A 24294-nucleotide genomic window follows, 5' to 3' on the forward strand; every position below is an offset into this window, starting at 1 on the left:
TCTCTGACATCAGATGGGCAGTCTCACTGATGGATCAGTACTATGGAACTCCACTGCTGTTCCTGATCAATAGCTTCCCTTTTGGTAAGAGACTCCAGACCAGATATTTTGCTGATATCCCAAGCTGCTATCTTGTTCTAAGCAGCAGAGCCCAATAATCTCTACATTCCACACTTAAATGGTTTTCATTCATTCTGTTTCTTGGGAAGGATGCTAAAACAATGCACTGAGAAATAAACCTCAAAGAACAGTTTTATTTATAAAATATTTATTTTAGTTGCATATTTTAACTACAGCCTTTCAGTCTTTTGTTCGCTTTCTGACCACAATAAGCAAGGGTGTGAAATAAAAACCTGGAGTTTTACAAAAATACACCAAATATAGTCACCGGACAAAGGAACCAATCACTTACAGGGAGATGGCCTCCATGCCAATTCTTGCTCGCTCGAAAATCTCTCAAGTGCATAAAGCAGAGATTAACAGAAAAGAGATATTTTTTTTAAAAACCTCCTTTGGTTAAGGTTTTTGTTGTCTGCGGCAGTGGGTGTTTACGTTCACTGTTGTATTCATGGAATAATTCAACTGTATATAGTTTGTTTGTATTTACATATAAATAGATTTCTCGCAAACACTCAAAATATAGTGTCTAACTACTAAAAACAAGGACTTTTAAATGGGTGGGCAGAGTTACCGTAGGAAACATTTTTTTAAACTGCTGATTTCTGCATATCAAAGATAATATTTGGCAAGTAAATTACAGCATTATTTGAATGACAGCATAAAACAGTTAGCTTCTCGAGGCGCCTGCTGATGTACTCTAAAGTAGATAGAAACACTTAAATATTACGCCAAGCATACATGATAACATTAAGCTTAAGCATACTGATATCTCTTAATTTTTCTATTGTGGTATATCTGCTGGACAGACATGTTCATAAAATAGTGAGCCTATGAAGACATATCAATGTATAATGATAAAATAAATATTTAGCATGGGAGCAATAAGAAAAATAGGATGAACAGATTTCACATTTCTCTTCTTTAAAAGTGGAGGAGGCATCGAACCAACCAGCATCCATCGCTTAAATCTTCTTTACAGAGTCACTCCAAAGTAGTGTATGCCACAATGTCTTCAGAAGGTCGACTTACATCCCATCTCATTGTACATTACTTACTGTGAACAAGTTAGAAGCCCATAAACAACCATGTGGAGTAGATCAGTGTCCCATACAGCCCTATGCTTTAGGACAACTTTCCATCAAGGACACAAGGTTCTCTTTTTCTCATGTGTCTTACAATTTACATGTGACACGCATTCTAAGCAGTGACATCTCCAATATCCAAATGTAGATACTAAGTGAGTAACGCTAAGGGTGCGATTTCAGAGGCACTTATTCCACAAAATTATTTTAAACTCAGAATTTGTCTACATGGAATGCAGAGTCAAAAATATTTCACAGAACTTGGTCCGATGCTCCTTCCTCTACAAGACACTCTACAGTCCACCATTGCAGGACAGAATGCCATTTCACCACCACCACCACCTTTGATTCTGGCTAAATATCACTTCCAACTCAAATCAGGGCCACCAGCGGGCACCACACTACTGTGCCACTGACTAGAGGCATCCTCCCCGAATACCCCCAGGAAGCTTAAAGACGAGTTGATACCCAGCCTCTGTGTATCTTACCAGAGACAGTATCTTCCAAGGGATTGACCCTCCACCATCTGTACTTATGGAGAAGCATTACGAGTATTTGAAGCAGGCTGCAACATTTGCACACGTTAATATCACAGCGACAAACCTACAGTACTTGGAAAATGCACAGATGCTGCAACATGAGAAGACAATTGGTTTAAAATAAAATACACAGTGTCTCGATTTGTAGTATAAGATCTCTTTTACACTGCTACGGAGGATTACAACAGGGGTTTAATGCTAAGCTTCCCAAACCCTGCGCCCTTCACGACGCGCTAGAGTAAGAGATAACTGTTAGAGCATTGGGCAGGAACATTGTGTTACTCAGTGTTATTTCTGCAGTTGACATTGGGATACAGTGGCAAAAATTCATGATTCTCCGAACCACGACTCGCCTTTTGGCTAGCCAAGGTGATCTAATTTCGGAAGTGAATCCGAGGACTGAGGTCTAACATTTTATATACAAAAAACGATTCTGTGCAAAATGGCCATAGAATGTCAAAAGAGAAGCCTAGAATCATGCTGATTGGCTGAACGGCCATCATGAGATGGCCATTGCTTCCACGGCTTCTATCAGGTTAACTGCAAGGCTGTACTGCCCATGGTTATCTGGTAAAAGCTCAATTACTTTATCCACCAGTTTAGCGGTTATCCCAATCGGCACTTGTGTGTTCTGAAGATCTTGGGGGTCCTGTAAAACGAAAACACAGGAATTTAATGACAATACTTCATATTAAAATAGACTTTCACATATTGGAAATCCGAGCTTATATGAAACATAAAACACATAATAGCCACAGTAAGATTTTTTGCACAAATATTTAGCTATTCACTGCCATTAAGGAGTTTCAGGATCTCTGCTTGCTCTATTAACTGGGACTTGCTTGCTTCACTTTCACCAGAACACTTACTTCTACGCCATGAACTGCGAGCTCTGCTCAACTGAAATCAGAGGGGCGGGATCTAGAAACTACTGACCATGGGTAAGCCACCATTAACCAGCCTCCTAAGAACAGTTGTCAGTTTCTGCAGAACACTGGGAATTAAGAAAGTGCGAAAAGTGTAAAGCATACATTTCCCCCCCAACTATAGACGGATGGCATCTCAAAAGTAATCCTTGCCCTCTGCCTGACCCATATGCATAACGTGTAGTGCCCAATTTGAACAGATGGTTGCTGGTGGGGCCCATCGCGACGTATTTTTGGAGACTGGCACTTAATTTTCTTCATCAGCATTTAACCATGAACAACAGAGGGGAAAAACACAAAAGTAGGGAAAGAAAGAGGAAGAGTAGGACGAAAAAACTATGAGAAACCAGTGATGAAAATGAACCTGCAAGAATGAGATAAAGGAGCAGTGTGTGTCTGGTGGTCAATTAAACAGGCAGGAGGTGGAAAGAAGAATACGCAGCCTTGATAATCGGCACCTCAATATTTGTAGCGCTGGTTTTGTGCTTCTAAGAAAAACTTTAGTCCCCGACACTTATCTTTAACAAATTAAGCACTGATAACATGGAAACAGCCTATAAAAGAAAGGCTCCGCCGACATCTTGAATGGAAGGGACAGCAATACTTGGTGGAGTGTTCACTTAAAGGGCAGCTGCTGTGAGAACTCTGAATGAGTGGGTAAGAGCTGGAAGCTTTACTTGAGAAGCCATTTACACACAGCTATGGTGATCAGACAATGATGCAAGAGTTGTTACTGCTCTGCCAGTTCAAATAATATCTGTCAGTTGCATTGTTCATATAGACACCCATTAGACTTGTAGAAGAACAGTGCCAACATTATGTCTATCAGACGTATGATGCTGATATAGCAAAAGCCACCGTCGGCATGCATCCAGAGCAAGCCCATCTCTCTAAGGAATCAATTCTGGTACACACTTCTGCACGGTTGATGGGAGAAGTACGCCCCAAAAAACCTGAGGACCACTCTCATCTGCCTCGAGATAAGAACGAGTGTTGGATACTCTTTAGTGTAGAATCTCAGAACTCTACAGATGTAGTTGTGCAAAGTACATGCAGAACCTGCACTATGGACCACTTGAAACAAAGAGGTCATGACTCATGAGGCCTAAAGCCTCACGTTGAGGCTAAAAAGAAGCAAGTAGAGAAAGTGTGATCTGGCACTTTGTCCAGTATAAGTATCGTACAGCTGCTGAGAGAAAAAAGGTCAAAGTTGACTTGACCTTACTCAATGAGAGGCCCGTTGTGAGCACAATTTGTGTCACTCGGCCAAAGGACAACAAGGTTCTTCCACAGAAGAGACATTGATCAGCCAACTATCTTTATATGGTTACCTCGGAATTCTTGACATTTAAAAAGGTGGCAAAAAGCCTGTGTGCGTTACTCAGAATCACAAGGTTAGTTTGTGCAAATTATGGTCAGGTGTCCTTGAAGAACACTGCACCCAAACCGTACTTTAACTGAAGTTCCAAAACACATCTAAGTTGGAGACTCATCATCCTAAAGGAGGACAAAGGCACAAACAATGTGAACAGATGGAGGTCTAGCACAGTCCAAAGATCTACATTCCTATTTACAGCTCATAAGTGGGAGAAAAATCTGATTAATCTCCAACTTGAGAAGTAGCTCTAAAGCCCTATACCCGAGAGCTTCCGTATCTCTGTCAGGAAGTCAGACGAGACGTGGAAAGCATGCAGTCGCGAGGAATGGAGGACCAGAAAAACCGGGAGCTTGGGAATGTGCTTCACCAAAAAGATGACCCCCCACCCCCACCCCACCCCCCAAAGGGTCCTAAGTAACATTTCTCTAAGTTCAAGATAAGGCATCACTCTGCTGAAGGAAAGGCAGTGTCTGATGACAGAAAATGCTATGTACTTTGTGCATTACTCACCCCACTTTGCACAATTCCAGCCAGTAGAGTCATCATAAATCTTGAAACAGGATCTAGTCATTTGATGATCTGACGCTCTATTTGGGCCTCGTTTCTTAGATTTACAGCTTGAATGGAAAATTAACTTCCTTCTACACAGGACTTTCAGTGGCCCTGAACCTAGAGAGAACAGATTTGTGCAATGGCCAGCAGGACAGGAATGTGTTCAAAATTACCCGTGGGCAATGAACTCCGCTCCGCTATCGGAGGTTGCGGAGATTTGCCAACTATGCATTCCATTAAACACACAGAATGTTTGCAAAAACTCCGACTCCGCCACGTAGCGGAGTTAGCTACTGCACCCACAACCCTTTGATAAAACAACTTTACCTTTACATGCTAAAAAGCATATATAACCAATTCACAAAAGTGAGCTTTGAAAAATATTAGGCAATGAGAGAGGTGACGATTTTGGGGTCCCCCCTAACCTAGGGGAAGGACCAAGCAGATGCCTTGAACACAAAGAGCATATCATGCTGAACCATTTGGTGGTGGTCCCATCCTCCTAGGACCACCCCAAGCAAAGTTATGGGCAAAAATACAATGCTAACCAAAGGCCCAGCAAAGCATTATGGAGTGAGATTCTAGAGTGCAGTGAATATTATAGTATTAGCTCTCAGCTGAGCCGGTGGCGCGAATGATATAAAAGCATAGCGTTTTCTTTGGGTCTAGTCAATGCAGCCTCTCCTCTTTCATGGACGGGTAGGGCAGGGCTGAGAAAGCTGGCAGAGTGATAGACTTTCCTATGAGGAAAAGCATAAAAATCTTCAGGAAAGAAGCTGCTTTTGTTCTAAGTACAAGCTTGTCTGGAAAGATGATGCTTGTGACGAGCAGATGTTATCACTATGAAGACTGTTGCTTTCAATGTGAGCAGCCTTAGAGCAGCTGCGCATTGATTCACAAGAGGCACACATGGGTAAAGTGAGAACCAAGTTAAGGTCCCACAGAGGCATCACAAAATATGTTAGTGAGAACATACGAGTCAGCCCCTTCATTAAACACATCGCATAAGGTGATTCAATAAAAAAAAAAAGCTGATCAGTTAAACATAAAAAGGCTGAAATGGCCTATGCATAACGTTAACTGTTGCCATAGCAAGGCCCTGCTAGGCTAGAGAGAGGCAATATAAAAGAATGTCAGACAACTGTGCCTGTAGGGGTTGGATATTGCAGGAGGAACACCAGAAACATCGCCCAGTGCCCTGCATGAATCGTTTTGGTGGAGAGAATCTTCATGCATGAAGGTGTGGGTTGTGCAGGCTTTGGTGCAAGACCCTGACCTGCTGCTGCAACAGGACGTCCTTCCCTAGGGACCGCTGGATCAGAGGGCATATGCTCGTAGCCAGAAGTTCCGGGTACCACACTCACATCGCCTATTTTGGAGCTACAAGGACGAATTGGGACCAGTTGCTCCTGATCATCTTCAGACCCCTGGCAGGAGAAGACGAACTGGGAAGGTGTACAGGAGACCTGAGCTCCAATCCAAGTGAAAGGCATCTCCATGCAGCACTGTCTGGACACTGCGTGTTCACTTTGGTGTAAAAAAAAAAAAAAAGAAAAGAAAAGAGAATCGAGTCAGCATTCTCCCCATTATTGAAAAACAAACTATGCTGCCTCTGAGTGCAGCTGCCATTCGTTATTCACTAGGGAAAAACGGCTGAGTTTGTCTGCCCTGGCATTTAAAGGTCATGCCAGGTGCAGTACTACCATGTAGATGCCCCTGCAATTCAGTCACTTCCAAAGGCATAAAGCCTATTGGCACAGGACTCACAACCTGCTTCATCCTGTTTGGTGCTGTACCACATGGCAGTGGTGTTGTCTGTGAGGACCTGTAACTGTTCCATTAATTTGGTTGAAAGGAATGCTTTCTGTGCCAAGCGAATCACCTGAACTCCAAAAAGCTGATGTGGAAACAAACTTCTAATGGACACCAGAATCATATTATCTCCACCTCTCCCAGAGACCTCCCACCTCAGCAACGATGCATCCGTCATGATCGTTAGCTCTGGGCGGGATAGGGTGAGGGGGGTCTGCCACAGCTCCAACTGTGGTCCAGCAGCCACCATTGCAGACATTTTGCAGTCTCCTCTGACACCAGGATGAAATCTGAAAGGTTCCTCGGCATTGAGCCCACTGAGACTTATGATCTCACTGCAGTGCAAGCATGTGGCATCTGTCGTGGTCCAGAAGCAGGATTTCAGGAGACCAAGAAGATTCAAAGCTAATCTCACCGAGACTCGGGGCAAGCGTTGAAACATTGGGATCATAGCTCAAATATTCTGGAGGAAGGAAGGCTCTGAAAAGCACTGGGTCCAGGATGGCTCCAATGAAGATTATCTGCTGTGAAGGGGTCAGTTGTGATATTTGGCATGTTGATGGAAAATTCCAGGAATGTCATCAGGTTGGCCATTGTGTGTAGGCGGCCCACGACTGCCTCAGGTGGGTATACCTTCAGCACCCAGTCATCGAGTTATGGAAAGACTGATATTTCCAACCTCCAAAGATGGGCAGCGAGCACCAGCATCACTTTTGTGAACACCTGAGGTGAACTAGTAAGGCTGAAAGGAAGCATAGAGAACTGAAAGTGCTTGTGACCTACCTGGAACCACAGATAACATCTGTGGGATGGCAAAAAAGAGATGTGAAAATAGGCATTATGCAGAGTCAAATGCCACCATTTAGTTTCCAGGATCCAGGGCAGATAGACTTGGAGCCAGGATAAGAATATTTGTTTTTAGAGTTTTATATAGCACAAACTAGACCCAGAGATATCAGGTATCAGAGCGCTTTACATTAGCACCAGTTTCGTTACAGATGGACACATTCATTTTTGTTAGGCACGGAGAGATGAAGTGATCTGTCCAGAATCGCAGGATGTTGAGCATCGTTGCAGAGACTCAAACCTATTTCCCCAGCTTCGAGATCGACCGCTCAAGGCATAAGGCTACATCCTCTTTTGGATTTTGCCGAAGCACACTTGTCCTGAACTCCCTACCCAAGCAATCAGTAGTGTGCAGGCCCAAGCAAATTACATACTGCACAGCGTTGTGTTCATCCTGAATGACACACTGGAGGTAGGGTCTGAGATCTTTTGGGACTACTGGCATGATCTCTGCCACCATGTCACTCAACACATGCAAGAATCTACACAGGAGGCAATTCAAATTCACCGGAGAACAAGGTTATCAGAGTGTTTTGCAAATATTTCCATGAGTTTCGACACACTCACCCGTGGGGTGCTCGGAATCACATTTAGGTTTATCCTGCTCATAGATGCCAGGAACTACCAGGCTTTCTGGCATAGGGTGTTGGTCAAGAAAAGCAAGATCTACTGGAGCAGGTCTGTGTCCCCCTCACTAACGGCAGTTCTATGGAAGGCAAGATGCAGGTTTTGCCAGGTGCCTAGCAAAAGTTAAGTCAAGGCCTCATTGAATGAAAGGAGAGATTTCTGTGCCGGCTGTCCTGATTGTAGGACCACTGTAAAGAAGTTGGTTTTGACCTCAGTCGTGGGAAGTTGTAAGGCAAGGACCTCTGCTACACTCCTTTGAATCACCAAACTGCATCACCATTGGAAAGGAGGCAGAATCTTGAGTGACCGGCCCGGAGTAGGAAAGTGTAGTATTCAAATATATAAGATAATCAACGGGTATTCTGCAGCTCTTTCTACATGGCAGGGCCAGTGTTTTCTTTAGGCATTAATTTGCCCGGCTCACTGTCCGTAGCTTTATCACCAAAGGCTTGAAATGGATGATTTGGAAATGCTAAGGAGTCAAGAGTCTGCCCATACTCCTGAAACACTCCTGCTTGAACTTCCGAGTATCAGGGAACTCTGTTTACAATAAATATGAAGCAGTCTTGTAACTAGTAGTCTTGCTTCCAACCCTGACAGTCTGAACCATCTCTGAAATCAGTGTTGTTGGAGCCGAGCACGACTTTCGCCCATATATAGGAGACAGGACACAGGGATTGTCTTCACAACTGATGCTAGAGACAAATTCAGCTTTAAGCACAGCATGGCAAGAAGGGTCAGAGGCGCCAAGAAATCCACCATCATGTGATCTCCCTAGACACCACACACATTGTGGATATTTATCACTCAACAACATCTGGTGATGGTCAGATGTACACAGCTTGAAGCCCGATGAATTCAGGGATGACATGATGATCCAAAAATAACAATTTTCCAGTTGCTCAGGAATTGCATTGGCATGACATGTAAGAAAGTGGTGAAGCCAACGCATGTGTGCTATATATAGTAAAGTGTGATGTCTTAATAGAAGTCCATGCCGCTTTAATGGAAATGTCACACAGTACCACTTGGTACTTTTGACAAGGAAAAGCAAAGTAACATAGAGGAACTAGATGCACTGCTATTAGAAATTGAGAAGCAGTACCTTACCATAGGTGATGTGAGATTGATTCAACGAATACATTGTGTTTAAATCAAACAATATTTGAAGCAGTCAGGATCCCCTGGGTGGCAAATCAGAATAACATTTACTAAAAAAGTAAATGTAAAGTTACTACATTGGTTGAGTGGAAGTGAGGGAATACCAAGCCATGTTGGAGGAGGGAAGGGGACGAGTTGATTCTTCTATCATGCTAATTACGAGAAGACCAGCCAGACCTTTACCATTTACTGTAAAGATCTATATGTAGGTATGCATGTATTTATGTATGTATGTCCGGAGTTCCCATCAGAACTTACAAAGGCTAAGGGACCCACTCAAGGGTGAAATATTAACTGAAATGTTCCCAACCACTTATAGGCAACTCCACTTGAGGAAAACCCTTGGACCCTGGTCTACAACTTAAACTGTATGCACATCTGTTTGGCAATAGCTATGATAAATTGTTTATGAAAAATGGACTTTCAACCTGCTGAACTGAAGTGGGACAAGGATTCACTTAGATAAAATACACTAGCCCAGGCATTTATCAGTTTCCTCCAGCAGATATTTATCTCTGCTTTTGAAAATGTAAGTCTTAAGTTGTTAGCTGCCATCTGAATAGAATGGTTTTGAGAAACAGATTTAATGAGGGTCTTGTCTCGGAGCAGGAAGGCTAGAACTTAAAAGGAATATGCTACTTACCAGTATGCATCTGTTCTTGGCATGTAGAGCTGCAGATCTACACACTTGTGCATAGATCGCCATCTGGTGTTGGGCCCGGATGTTTGCAGTTTGTTTTTCCTCTTGGAAAGTCTTTGGAAGTCACGAGGTCGGTGACTCCTCCTTTGGATCGTATTGCGCATGGGCTTCGGCTCCATCCTCAGATTGTTTTTCGCCAGCAGGGAAAGATGGAGCGTAGTAATAACAGTGAAGATGCCCATGTGTGTGCTATCTAAATAAGATATACTGGGACAGATACAGGTAGCCGGGGAGGCGGGTGGGCGTGTGTAGATATGCAGCTCTACATGCCAAGAACAGATGCATACTGGTAAGTAGCATATTCCGTTCGAGGCATATGAGCTGCAGATTACACACTTGTGCATAGATTATATAGCAGTACCCACCGTTAGCGGCGACCATCCGTATCTGTTGCAGTGGTTTGAAATAATGTTTTGAGTACAGCCTGGCCCACACTAGCCTGTTGCTTAGTTTGCACATCTACACAATAGTGTTTGGTGAAAGAGTGCGGTGTTGACCATGTAGCTGCTTTGCATATATCATCTAATGGGATGTTCCCTAAGAATGCCATGGAAGCCCCTATTTTTCATGTAGAATGGGCATTAGGGGGAATGGATAGCGTTCGCTTTACTTTATGGTAGCAGACTTGAATGCATTTTAAAATCCACCTAGCAGTCCCGGATTTTGAGATGGGGTTGCCTTTGAGTAGTGGAGAGAAAGAGACAAACAGTTGTTTGGTCTTACGGAAAGTTTGTGTTCTTTGAATGTAGTAGAGTAAGGCTCGTTTGACATCCAGTGTGTGAAGAGCCCTTTCTGCAACGGTCTGTGGTTGAGAGAAAAATACTGGTAGTTCTACGGTTTGGTTTAGGTGAAAAGGAGAAATGACTTTAGGGAGGAATTTTGGGTTGGTACGGAGACCTTGTGGTGCATTCGGAGAAAAGGTTCTTGAATGGTAAGTGCTTGTATCTCACTGACCCTTCTAAGGGAAGTGATGGCTACAAGAAAAGCGTTTTTCCATGTTAGGAATTGTAGTTCGCATTTGTGCAGAGGTTCGAAGGGAGGCCCCATTAGCCTTGTGAGAACGATATTTAAGTTCCACACAGGTGAGGGTGGCACTCTGGGGGGAATTATTCTTTTCAGGCCTTCCATGAAGGCTTTAATGGCAGGTACTCTAAAGAGTGATAGATGTTGCCTGTTTTGTAGGTAAGCTGCAAAAGTTGCGAGGTGTAGTCGAATGGACGTATAGGCTAGATTGCACCTTTGTAGGTGGAGTAAGTAGCCTATGATGTGTTGAATGGACACGTCCAGTGGATTGATGGTGTTGTTATGGCAATAAACAACAAAACGTTTCCACTTGGCGGCGTAGCACGCTCTAGTGGTAGGTCTTCTAGCTTCTCTGATGATGTTCATACAGTCAGGGGGAAGATTTAGGCACCCGAATTCTAGGATTTCAGAAGCCAGATCGCAAGGTTGAGCTGCGCTGGGTCCGGGTGTTTGATCTCTCCATGGTTCTGGGTTAAGAGGTGTGGAGAGAAGTGTAGTTTTTGGTGCGGTACTACAGATAGTTCCAGCAGTGTGGTATACCACGGTTGTCTGGCCCACGTTGGAGCTACTAGGATTAGTGTGAGGGAGTGGTGTTGTAGTTTGCACACCACTAGTGGAATGAGTGGGAGAGGCGGAAAAGCGTACGCAAATCTGCCTGACCAGTTCATCCATATCGCATTTCCTTTGGACAATGGGTGTGGGTATCTGGCGGCGAAGCTTGGGCATTTGGCGTTTTCGTGGGTGGCGAAGAGGTCTATCTGTGGAGGCCCCCACATTTGAAAGTACGGGTGAAGAACTTGCGGGTGAAGCTCCCACTCGTGGATCTGTTGTGTCTGCCTGCTGAGCAGATCTGCCACTGTGTTTTGGACTCCTGGGACATGCTGTGCTAGGAGAAAGATTTTCTGGGGTATTGCCCATCTCCATGTGCTCTGTGCTAGTTGAGAGCTGTGGAGAGTGTGTGCCGCCTTGTTTTTGAATATAATACATGGCTGTCATGTTGTCTGTGCGGATCAGGACTGCCTTGCCTGAAATTTGGGTTTGAAAAGATTTTAGGGCTAAGAAGATTGCTAGTAACTCCAGATGGTTGATATGGAGTAACTTTTGTTGAGGTGTCCACTTGCCCTGTGTGGTGAGATGTAGTAGATGAGCTCCCCAGCCGGAGAGCGATGCGTTCGTTGTCAGTACTATTTGAGGAACCGGGTCAAGGAAAGGTCGACCTTCGGAAAGGTCTGTGGTGTTCCACCACTGCAGAGAGCGATGGGTGCGACCGTCTACCGACACCAGACCTGTTAATTGACCATGGGCCTGGTTCCATTGTTGCGCTAAGCACTCTTGGAGAGGATGCATCTGGAGTCTTGCGTGAGGTACTATGAAGATGCAAGAGGCCGTCATCCCTATTAGTTGCATAAACACTTGAGCTGGAAGGGAGTGTGGTGCTATGTATTTTGTGCGTAGAGGTTGAATGCTTGCAATCCTGGCAGGATTGGGGTAGGCTAGCGCTCTTGAGGTGTCTATGGTGGCACAGAGGTATTGTTTTATGTGGGATGGTTTTAGATGGGACTTCTGGTGGTTTACTGTGAAGCCCAGTTGGTGGAGTAGTTGAATCGTGGTGGACGTGTGTTGTACACATTGATTGTATGACCTGGCTTTTATCAGCCAGTCGTCTAAGTATGGGAAGACGTGAATGTGTTGTCTTCGCAAATGTGCTGCCACCACTGCTAGGCACTTGGTGAATACCCTTGGCGCTGTTGTGACTCCGAACGGGAGCACTTTGAATTGGTAGTGTTGTCCGTCCACTACAAATCTGAGGTACTTCCGGTGAGCTTTGTGTACTGGAATGTGGAAATAAGCGTCTTTTAGGTCTAAAGTGGTAAAAAAGTTGTTTTGGGAGAGGAGCGGAAGTACCCGCTGAAGCGTCACCATATGAAAATGGTCTGAGCGTATGTATGTGTTTAGGGGCCGGAGATCTAGGATGGGTCGCAGAGTCTCGTCCCTTTTTGGTATGAGGAAATATAGGGAGTAGACTCCCATATTTTGTTGGTTGGTAGGAACGGGTTCTATTGCCTGTTTCTGTAGCAGGGAGATTACCTCCTGCTTTAGGAGTATTAGATGTTCTTGTGACATTGGGCGCTGCCTGGGTGGAATGTTTGGGGGGGGGGTAGATATTAGTTCTAGGCAGTAGCCTGACCGAATTATCTGTGTTATCCATTTGTCTGAGGTGATGGTAGCCCAGACAGGAAGGAAATGTTGGAGTCTGCCCCCGACCGGAGTGAAATGGTCTGGGGGAAGCCATTGTGTAGGCGGTGTGGCAGAGCGGGCGTTGTTTGTTTCGCCTCTGCCTTTATTATTGTTACCTCTATAGCCGCCTCTTTGATAACACCTTGTGAAGGTGGACTGAGTAGGGGATTTGTATGAAGTGGACGCGGTGTCTGAGGAGTAGCCTCTAGACGTACTTCGAAAGGAAGAGCAGCGATAGGAGCGTCTAGGTGGGTGTGACTGTAAGGCTCCCATGGATTTTGCCGTATCCGTATCCTTCATTAGGTCTCACCTGACCCAGCGCATGCACTGGTCTGGCGAGACTTATTGAGAGGGCTCCAAAAAGTGCTACCAGGCCAGCCTAGAGCTACAGTGCATCTGCGCGGGCAGGCGCGCACTGGCAGGCGCGCGCGGCCGCGCTTTACCGCGATTACTTTGGGTTTCGCGGCCGAACGGCCGCTTTGATGTTTGATCGTGATCGCGATCACTTTCATGGCCACACAGCCGCTTTGCATAGCCAATAGGTCTCGCTTTTGGGACCTTATAAGTATTTAGTTATGCAAGGTCCCAAAGGCGAGACCTATTGGCTATGCCAATGCTTGTTTTTTCTAGGACCTCATCCACTTTTGGGCCAAATAGATGTTCCTGGTCAAAGGGATGGTTAAGGATGGAGGCTTGTACCTCCGGTTTAAACCCTGATATTCTTAGCCAAGCATGGCGACGGAGGAGGACGCTGGTATTGATGGCCCTGGAAGCTGTGTCTGCTGCATCTAGGGCACAACGTATGGCGGTGTTAGTAACTGCCTTTTACAACATTCTCAATTCCACCCCAGCAACCACTCACATTCTGATGCCCTACATCATCACTTAGAAACCAAGATTGATAGAAATGAAAGAAGTATAAACACCACACCTTCCTTCTGTTGCAACAAGTCCTTGACATTCCAGCTATGATCCCGATATTTCAGCCTCGGTCCTGGTTCTCGGTGAGAATAGCTTTAAAGCTCCTAGCCCATTAGCTTCCTGCTTCCCAATTGTCGACTAACCAGTTATGTTTTCTGTTTATTTGAGGAAGTTTGACAATATCCATTTTAGACAGCTTCTAGGCAGTTTTCAAGGATAATGAGGTTGTGGAATGAGGAGATTTTCATCAAGTTATTTGACATCCACATGTTGGAGGATGGACACAGCTGAATCCTTCATCAAGGCTCCCTCTAACTCATTGTACAAGGTGAACACGTAGGCGGCCTTTATGGAGCTCTGGGGTACTGTCAAGTGACTCTGGAAGGGAAAGAGCAGGTATTTCCCATTATCACCAATTATTTGTGGTTGCTGAGATAGGTCAGCTTCTGGCTGTGTGTCCTTTTGTATTTGTCCAGCATTTGATGGTCAATTGTTTTGGAATGCGTAGGCACACAATGTGTTACAATCATTCTTCAGAATCAGACAAGGGTGGACGCTAGTGACATTACTGTAATCTATTTAAAAACCAGAGAAACAACCTAAAATGTGCCCAGCAAGCATGGCAGGGTTAGACCTCACACTTAAAGCCAGCAGAGACTGACTGGCTATCTGAAATAATGGTGATGGTTGGCAAAGAGCCCTCTTGAAGTAGCACCCCTCAAAGATAACCTTTGCTTACTTTTGTTAGGGTGTACTAATCTATTATGTTTTCTTTTCTTTTTCTGCTAGTTTGGAATTCAGAGACACATACAGCCTGTTAAGAGATCAGCAAATGTTCTGATGATCCTCCTTAAGACAGCCTTCTGAGTAAGAAACATAGATAGTAGTGGTGACTTGTGTTCTGTGGTGGACGGAGAGATGCAAGGTTTCATGTTGGCCATAACTTAGTGCTGCAGAAGCTCTCTTAGTGCATCTGTGTAGCTACGTGAGCAGGGACCATCACAAAAGTAGGCAATCTAACATGCTCCTTTCAATGCAGTCACATCAGGTGTTATAGATACCCAAGTAACTGTAGCTGTGGATTTTCAGTGTTTGTTAATAACATTTTTGCCCGTGGTGTCCTCATGACTCACAAGTCAGTCTACAGAAAAATAGTCCTCACCTCAATCCGTCCCTGTCACCTCTTCATTTAGTAAGGTTTCTTCAAAGGCATCTACAATGAGATACCACCTGACTCAATTCCTACAGAGCACTTCTCCTCAGCACTTTCTCCACCACTCCCATCTCGAGCGGTTTGTACACCCCATACTTCTGGGCTGACATTGGAAATATCAAATCATGTGATGCCCCATCACTGCAAGCACATCTTAGAATGCCAAACACTCTTAACCCTTTCACTGGCAAGGTTTCTATGAATGTGTATGAATTTAATGATATTTACACATTATAAGGGCAGTGGTAGGGTAGCTACAATTCAGTCGTTGAGCATATCTATCACCAGTCATATCAGTCGATATCCCAGAATTTGGAGATATTATTGTTTATCCCAAAAGAACATTTTAATTTTCCGGCCCTTAGACTGACAGAAAAGTGATCCAGTTCTGGAGTTACACGTTCAAGCGGGCCATTCAGAGTTGGAGTAGCTCTAAAGCTTATGTTCGAGGCATATGAGCTGCAGATTACACACTTGTGCATAGATAGCCATCTGGTGTTGGGCCCGGATGTTTGCAGTTTGTTTTTCCTCTTGGAAAGTCTTTGGAAGTCACGAGGTCGGTGACTCCTCCTTTGGATCGTATTGCGCATGGGCTTCGGCTCCATCCTCAGATTGTTTTTTTCCGCCATCGGGCTCGGATGTAATCTTCGCGCCCCAGTTCCGAACAGCTTCCAGTTCGACGCGCAATCCTCACCCCAAACCGCGGTATTGTTTCGATCGCGATCCCCCCCCACTCGACGCGCCTTCTCATCGGCACAGACCTTCGGTTCCGGTCGTCGACGGCGGCCTTCGGGCCTCTCCAAGCTCCGGTCCTGGCTAATGGAAAGGACTCCATTTAAAAAGTGCCCTCGATGTGGGTCCAAATTTCCCCACACCGATCTCCACGAGGTATGCAATCTCTGCCTCTCCCCTGAACACGAGGCTCGAGACTGTCCGGCGTGTAAGTCCTTCCGGTCCAAAAAGACTATTCGGGACTGAAGAGCCAGAAGAACTATGGCGCACTCCTCGACGACGATTCCGGACGACATCTTCGGAGAAGGCATCGACGCTCCAGAGCGTTACACCGACGAGGGCCTCGTCAGCGCTTCCGAAGCAGACGACTCAGATGTGGAGGACATCACCCCGGCGCAGAGGGTCGTGAGTATGATCCCTCCCCCACACCCCTGCCGGCACCGAAAAAGGCTCCGGTCACACCTTCGCCTCCGGGCCTAGGCAAGACCAAGGACACTGCTTCCAACACCGCACCTTCGGGCCCGGTAAAGAAGCCAAGCAAGCCTTCCGGCGGCTCGGGCTCGAGCCAGCCTACCGTCGGTGCCGATAAACACGCTTCGGCACCGAAAAAGAAACCGACCTCCATATCGACACCGAGCCCCGCACCGAAGCATTCGGGGTCGAAACCCAGCTCTTCGGCACCGACACCACCTTCGGTGCCGACCAAAGCACACAAGACCACCGGCACCGACACTTCGAGGCCGAAACCCATCTCGGCGCCGACCAAGCGTCCGGAGGTTCCCAAGCCGGGTTCCAAACAACGAACCGGCACAGAAAAGCCTAGAAAGCCAACGGCCCGACGCCTCCGGCAGCAACGGACCGACCAGCCTCACCAGACCTATTTACACCGGATCCCTTGCAAAAAACACTCACCAAGGATCCAAAAACTGGACATTTGACACTCTCTACCAAAAAGAGACATTTGGAGAAGCCTACTCCACCTCCACCTCCAAAGAGGGAGGACCCTGCTACCTCTCCGTTCAGAATACCTTCCCCACCTCTTCCACCTCCTCCACCTTTCCCACCTCCACCCCCTCCGCCTTCTCCACCCCAACCTCATTGTTCTCCCACCCCTTCTCCACACGATGATGATCACGGGGACCCATATGATGACATAGGGGATGTGCCCCAGGACCTACCCACAGGGGACCCCACCCCTACAGGATCCCCAGACCCATGGGACGATTACAATATCCCTGATATCCCCAACGTCCCACAAGATGATCTTTACCCCTCCAGACCATCTCCAACGAAAGACTCATTGGGGTTCCACCATCTACTGCAAAGGGCGGCACACTATCACAGGGTAGACTTTCATACCGACCCCGTGGAGGAAGATTTCCTCCTCTACACATTCGACACCACACATAGGTCTACCTCCATATTGCCTATGCTCAAAGGAGTGGTAAAGCATGAGCCAGAAGTTTTTAAGGACCCAGTTAGGGCCAGGGTCATTAACCCGCGCATCGAGAAAAAATACAAAGCTGCCCCACAGATCCCTCCTACATCAGAGGGCCAGCGCCACTTGATTCTCTAGTGGTATCCACTGCACGTAAAAGGGCAAATTTCCAGGCGTCAGGCGAAGCACCACCACCTGACAAAGTCAAAACTACTGGACGCATCAGGAAAGCGTACTGCGTCACAAGCAGCCAATATGTGGCGTATCGCCAATACTCAACCGCTATTGGCCAGATATGATAGGGCACATTACGACGAGTTAGAAAGCATAATGCACCACCTCCCTGAAAAATATAAAGCTAGGGCCAACGAACTAATTCAGGAGGGTAAGACTATTAGACCTGCCTTTCTGGAGGATGAGGTCTATGTATCTGTGAAGAACAAGTTACTTACCTTCGGTAACGATGTATCTGTAAGAAACATTAGTTAGTTAGATTCCTCACCTTAGAATATCCCCAGGCGTCAGGCTGGATCCGGAAGATTTTTCGTTAGCAATACCCCTTGCGCGTCACTAGGCGTCGTCTGCGGCTCAGCGTCCGTCGTCGGCGTCGTGCACCGGAATGACGTCGTCGGAGTACTTAGACGCCGCCATCGCGCGCTGACGTCAGTTCTTGTACATAGCTTTCCGCGTCAGGAACGCAGAACCATGCAAAGACCGACACTGGTGCCAAAAAAAAATCTAGGGCCCTGAAAGGGATAGCCTTAACCCTAGATGTCAGTTCGCAGAACGGGGAGGATGTGTGGGTCGGTGAGGAATCTAACTAACTAATGTTTCTTACAGATACATCGTTACCGAAGGTAAGTAACTTGTTCATCTGAAAGAAACACGTTAGTTAGATTCCTCACCTTAGAATAGATACCCAAGCAATAGCATCCCCGGTGGTGAGTCTGCGAACCAAGATCACACCAGAAAGTCCTGGAGGACAGAACGGCCAAAGAAGCCATCCCTCCGGACTTGGCTGTCAAGGCAATAATGCCTGGCAAACGTGTGTAGCGAAGCCCACGTTGCCGCCTGACAGATGTCCTGCAAAGGGACACCCCGTCCCAAAGCAGTAGTAGCCGCTGTGGCCCGAGTAGAATGGGCGCGCAGCCCAACAGGAGGGTCCTTTTTTGCCAAGGAATAACAAATTTTGATGCACAAAAAACGACCCACCGAGAGATGGTCCGTTTGTGCACAGCTTTCCCCTTCTTAGCACCCACGTATCCAACGAAAAGTTGGTCGTCCACCCGGAACTGCTTGGTGCGGTCCAGATAAAAGGATAGCGCACGTTTTGGGTCCAGACGGTGGAGCCTCTCTTCCTCTTTGGAAGGATGCGGAGGCGGAAAGAAGGTGGGCAAGGTGACAGACTGCCCAAGATGAAAGGGGGTCACCACTTTCGGAAGAAAGGAGGGACGAGGCCGAAGGACAACCTTGTCCGGATGAACTGAGAGAAAAGGAGGCTTTGAAGATAAAGCCTGGAGCTCACTCACCCGTCTAGCCGAGGTGATGGCTACCAGAAAAGCAGTCTTAAGCGTCAGCAGACGAAGAGGACAATTATGAAGAGGCTCAAAGGGAGCGCACATTAGAAATGTGAGAACAAGATTCAAGTCCCACTGAGGCATTACAAAAGGGACAGGAGGGAACGTGTGAGTAATGCCTTTTAGAAAGCGTGTAACTACAGGGGACTTGAAAAGAGAAGGCTGATCAGGAAGCCGCAAGAAGGCAGAGATGGCAGCAAGATAACCTTTCAAGGTGCCCAGGGCAGAGCCCTGCCGGGCCAAAGAAAGAAGAAAGAGGAGAACCTCAGAAAGAGGGACGGAAAGGGGATTCACAGCCTTTGCTGTGCACCATGCCACAAATTTGTTCCACCGGCAGGCGTATACCGTCTTTGTGGAGGGACGCCTGGCTGCCAGAATGATATCACCGACTTCAGGAGGCAAGTCAAATGGCATCAACTGCCGCCGCTCAATCTCCACGCATGGAGGTGGAGGCTGGACAGGTTCGGGTGGAGGACCGTCCCCTGCTGCTGCGACAGAAGATCCTCCCGAAGGGGCAGACGCATCGGAGGATCGGTCAACATACTGAGTAGCTCGGGATACCAGTACCTTTGTGCCCAATCCGGAGCCACCAAGATGACTTGGGCCCGGTCGCGCCTGATCTTCTTCAGCACTCTGGGCAGAAGTGGTATAGGCGGAAAGGCGTACAACAGACCGCAACTCCACTCGTGACGAAAAGCGTCGCCGAGCGAGTGCTGCCTTGGAAATTCCAACGCGCAGAACTGCTGACATTGCGCGTTCTCTTCGGTGGCGAATAGATCTAACCAAGGCTCTCCCCACTGCTGAAAGAGACCTTGCGCCATCTCGGAGTTCAGACGCCATTCGTGATCCATCATGCACCGGCGGCTGAGTTCGTCTGCTCTGGCGTTCAGAGAGCCCGCCAGATGTTGAACCACTAGGGTGACGCCCTGGTGTTCCAGCCATGTCTAGAGGCGCAGAGCCTCCTGACAAAGGGTCCACGACCCCACCCCGCCTTGTTTGTTGCAATACCACATGGCGGTGGTGTTGTCCGTGAACACCTGCACGACACTTCCCCTGACAGAGGGAAGGAAGGCTTTCAGTGCAAGTCGGATCGCTCTCAACTCCAACAGGTTGATGTGGAGACGAGACTCCGCCGGAGACCAGAGGCCTCTGATCTCCGCCTCTCCCATATGGCCACGCCATCCCAGGAGGGACGCATCCGTCACTACGACATGCTCCGGTTGGGGAAGGGAGAGGCTCTTGCCCTTGACCCAATCGCGGTCCGTGAGCCACCACTGCAACTGCTGTGCAGTGCCCTCCGAGATCAAGACATGGTCGGACAGGTTGCCGTGATGCTGGGCCCACTGAAACTTCAGGTCCCACTGCAGAGCCCGCATGCGCCGCCTGGCGTGATGCACTAGTAGGATGCAGGAGGCCATCAGCCCCAGAAGCCGCAACACTAGCCTGACCGAAACCCAGGATAGAGGCCGAAAGATGGGAATCAGGGCCTGAATATCCCGGACCCGCTGTTCCGGTGGATGGACCCGGAACTGCGCCGAATCGAGAACTGCTCCGATGAAGAGGAGCTTCTGAGAGGGACTCAGGTGTGACTTCGGCACGTTGATGGAAAACCCCAGCAAATGCAGGAGATCCGCCGTAGTCTGGAGGTGGGAGACGACTGCCTGGGGCGAGCCCGCCTTCAACAACCAGTCGTCGAGATAGAGGAAGACTGGAACCCCTGATCTGCGCAGATGAGCTGCGACCACCGCCATCACTTACGTGAACACCCGAGGGGCACTGGTAAGGCCGAAGGGGAGCACGGTAAACTGAAAGTGCTCTTGACCCACCGTGAACCGCAGGTAACGCCGGTGGGCCGGCAGGACGGGGATGTGGAAATATGCATCCTGCAAGTCCAACGCTACCATCCAGTCTCCCGGGTCTAGGGCAGCTAGAACCTGAGCCAAAGTCAACATCTTGAACCTTTCCTTCCGGAGGAAGGCATTGACGTTCCGGAGGTCCAAGATAGAGCGTAGGCCCCCTCTGCCCTTCTTGGGAACCAGAAAGTAGTGGGAATAACAACCACGACCTACTTCTGGGCTCGGAACGCGCTCGACGGCCCCCTTGGCCAAGAGGGCCGAAACTTCCTCGTGGAGAAGATTCAAATGATCCACCGAGATACGGTGGTGCTGCGGTGGCATGGCTGGAGGGGTCGTCTCGAAGGGGAGGGAGTAGCCCCTTCGGACGATTTGCAGCACCCACCTGTCCGATGTGATGGACCGCCAGTGGAGCAGGTGATGGCGAACTCTGCCGCCCACTGGCGTGGAATGGGCCTGAAAGCTCGGACTAGGAAGGCTTTGAGGCGGATGCTGCCGGGGTGGATGTGGGCTGACCACGTCGTCCTCCAGAACCGCCTCGGCGGAAACCACGTCCGCGACCGCGCGCAGGTTGGTTCTGCGGCTGGTGGCTAGGCGTACGTGAGGAGGCACCCCTTCCTTGGCCACGAAAGGGGCGAAAGGCGGAAGTTTGCGACCGCGGGGCCGAGAGGCCCAAGGACTTGGCCGTAGCCCGGGAGTCCTTAAAGCGATTCAGCGCACTGTCCACTTTCTCGCCGAAAAGGCGAGTGCCATCAAAGGGCATGTCCATGAGGGTGCTCTGGACATCGCCCGAAAAGGACATGGACCGCAGCCAGGCGTGACGTCTAAGCGCCACTGAGGTAGAAATCGCCCTACCCAGCGAGTCCGTAGTGTCAAGCCCACATCTGATAGCATGTCGTGCTGCATCCCTCCCATCGGCCAGAGCCTGGGTAAGTCGTGTCTGGACCTCCTCCGGACACAGGGGCAGCACGTCCTCCACCGTATCCCACAGGGAGCGGGAATAACGGTCCAAGAGACAGGCGGTGTTCAAAGACCGCAGGCCCAAACTAAGGGAAGAGAACAGCTTTTTGCCGAACTGTTCCAGTCTCTTGGAATCCCGGTCCGGCGGAGCGGTCGGGAAGGAGGATTGGGAGGTAGAGGCCTGGATAACTAGGCTCTCGGGGGTAGGGTGTTGGGACAGAAAACTGGGGTCGCCCGGAGCAGGGCGGTGGCGCCTGGCGACGTTCCTGTCCACAGGAGGGCTTGGACCTGAACTGGGGCACGACGCCGAGCGGAGCCGGCGTCGGAGGTGGTACCGGTGTCGACGCCGGCGGAGGAGGCGTGACGAGGTCGACCGGCGTCGGCGGGGACTCGGGAACGGGTCCCTCGGGCACTTGCGGCGTCGAGGCCGGAGCCGTCGACGGCGCCGGGGCCGGAGCCGCCGGCAGGCAAGGTTGCCCAGTCGGGTCCGCGGGGCCCGAAGGCGTGCCAGCGGGCGTCGACGGCAGAGCCAGGTTCCTCATGGCCGAGAGGAAGGCACTGACTTCCGCCGGCGTCGCGTCAGTCCCAGGGACCGGCGGGTATGGGGACTTGCGCGGCGCCTGCGGCTCTGCTGGAGCCGCGGGGGTGGAATCACCCTGACCCTCGGCCGAGTCGCGCGAGGGGAGTCCGAAGAGCGGTGTCGCCTCTTGGACTTCTTGGAGTGCTTCGACTTACCCGAAGACTTGGAGCCAGACGATCGATGATGACGTCAGCTGCGGCTCCGTGACCGATCCTTGGACCTCCTCCTGGACCGGGATCGAGAGGGGCGCGGAGCCGAGTGGCGAATCTCGAGAAGCTTACGGGACCGCTCCCGTCTAGCCTTCGAGGTCAGGGCCTTGCAGTCCGAACACGACTCCGCGTCGTGGTCGAGGCCCAAACAGTAAAGGCACCGGCGGTGATGGTCCGTAACCGACATCAAGAGGCTGCAGTCAGCACAGGCTTTAAAACCAGGCATCCTACCGGCACCGGAGTCGAGACAAGATCAAAAAGGATCAAAAAACTTAGTCAAAAAAGACTAAAAGGGGTAGCTCTCCCAGATCTGCGCTTACTGGCGCAGAAAAAAGAAGAACGGACGTCAGCGCGCGAGGGCGGCGTCTAAGTACTCCGACGACGTCATTCCGGCGCACGACGCCGACGACGGACGTGGAGCCGCAGACGACGCCTAGCGACGCGCAAGGGGTATTGCTGACAAAAAATCTTGCGGATCCAGTCTGACGCCTGGGGATATTCTAAGGTGAGGAATCTAACTAACGTGTTTCTTTCAGATGTACGAGTTACTTACCTTCGGTAACGATGTATCACGTAGAGACGTTGTCTAGCCGCAGATTCCTTAACTTAGAATATCCCCAGGCGTCAGACTGGATCCAGAAAAAACTATGCAGCAGCACCTCTGCGTGCCAGGGGACGGTGCCACACGACCCCGCTCCGACGTCGTCCACGTACGTGACGTCAGCGAGGTCATATAAGTCCCTCCCGGCGCGCTGACGTCAGTTTTCTTCGGAGAAACATTTCAGTGGCACAACACGGAGCCACCAACAAAAAAACTGTGACAGTATAGGAACAGTGTGCGATGGATGAAAATCCATGAATAAATAAGGAGGATGGTGCAAGACACCATCGTAAAAGACAGAATCAGACACTGCCTACATATAAGTGAAAAAGCTGTGAGAAAGAACCTCGCAAGCGAAGCCAAGACCCTTCCCTAGTACAACAAGGGGAGACATCTCAACAGGCACAAATAGACTGTCAGAACCATGTAGAACTGTGCCGTCCAGCAAGAACGGAGCACAGAGAGAACAGTCTGCCGTAGGAATGAAAAGTCTGGCACCGGCCCTATAGGAACGGAGGTCTGAAGCAGAGGCGAACAGAGCCCCCAAGAAGACTACCGTAGAGGAGCCTAGAACCCTGAGCCAACAGAGAAGGCGGAAAGATAGCAGGAGAAGAAGAAAATGAAGAGGAATCTCCTGGTGAAGGACAATGGAAAAGGCCTCATTTTACAGATAAGAAACTCTTGAGAGGGAGCCAACAGTATTATTGTGACAGACACCCCTCAGAGGGAGTCAGTGGTATTATGGCAAATCTCAAAGGGACGCAACAATGTGAGCACCCATGAGGGAAAAAGACAATGCCAACTGTAACCGGGGGGCCATCGGAGAACCCCACTTGGCAAGGTCCTCGCAGAACGGAGAGGCTGGGTGGGCGTTAAGGAATCTGTGGCTAGACAACGTCTCTACCAGATACATCATTACCTTAGGTAAGTAACTTGTACATCTGATAGAGACATCTAGCCGCAGATTCCTTAACTTAGAATAGATACCACAGCTATACCCCAAAGGGGAGGTGGGTCTGCGACAGAACAACAGAAAATGCCAAGCATCTGATCCGGCAACAGAGTGACGGATAAAGGAGGGTGGCTGTGGCGGAACAGCCATACAGCAACTCAAGCACTTCGGAAAAGCAGAAATAACGGGATGGCAGATATCCTAGAAGTGCCAGAATGGCGCTACACCATACCGGTATAAAAAAAAAAAAATGA

At 48.7% G+C, this 24294-nt stretch overlaps 1 protein-coding gene across 2 annotated transcripts in view; it reads right to left on the minus strand.

The window, feature by feature from the left end:
- Positions 1-251: 251 nt before the first annotated feature.
- RAB3GAP2 (RAB3 GTPase activating non-catalytic protein subunit 2) overlaps positions 252-24294 on the minus strand; it is a 687447-nt gene continuing 663404 nt past the window's right edge. For both annotated transcript variants that reach the window (XM_085612952.1, XM_085612951.1), the window contains exon 35: positions 252-2390. In XM_085612952.1, coding sequence (XP_085469078.1) covers positions 2241-2390 — 150 coding nt within the window. In that variant the 3' untranslated portion in view covers positions 252-2240. The remainder of the gene's footprint in view (positions 2391-24294) is intronic.

Source organism: Triturus cristatus, chromosome 6, assembly GCF_964204655.1.
Source record: "Triturus cristatus chromosome 6, aTriCri1.1, whole genome shotgun sequence".
NCBI classification, from domain to species: domain Eukaryota; kingdom Metazoa; phylum Chordata; class Amphibia; order Caudata; family Salamandridae; genus Triturus; species Triturus cristatus.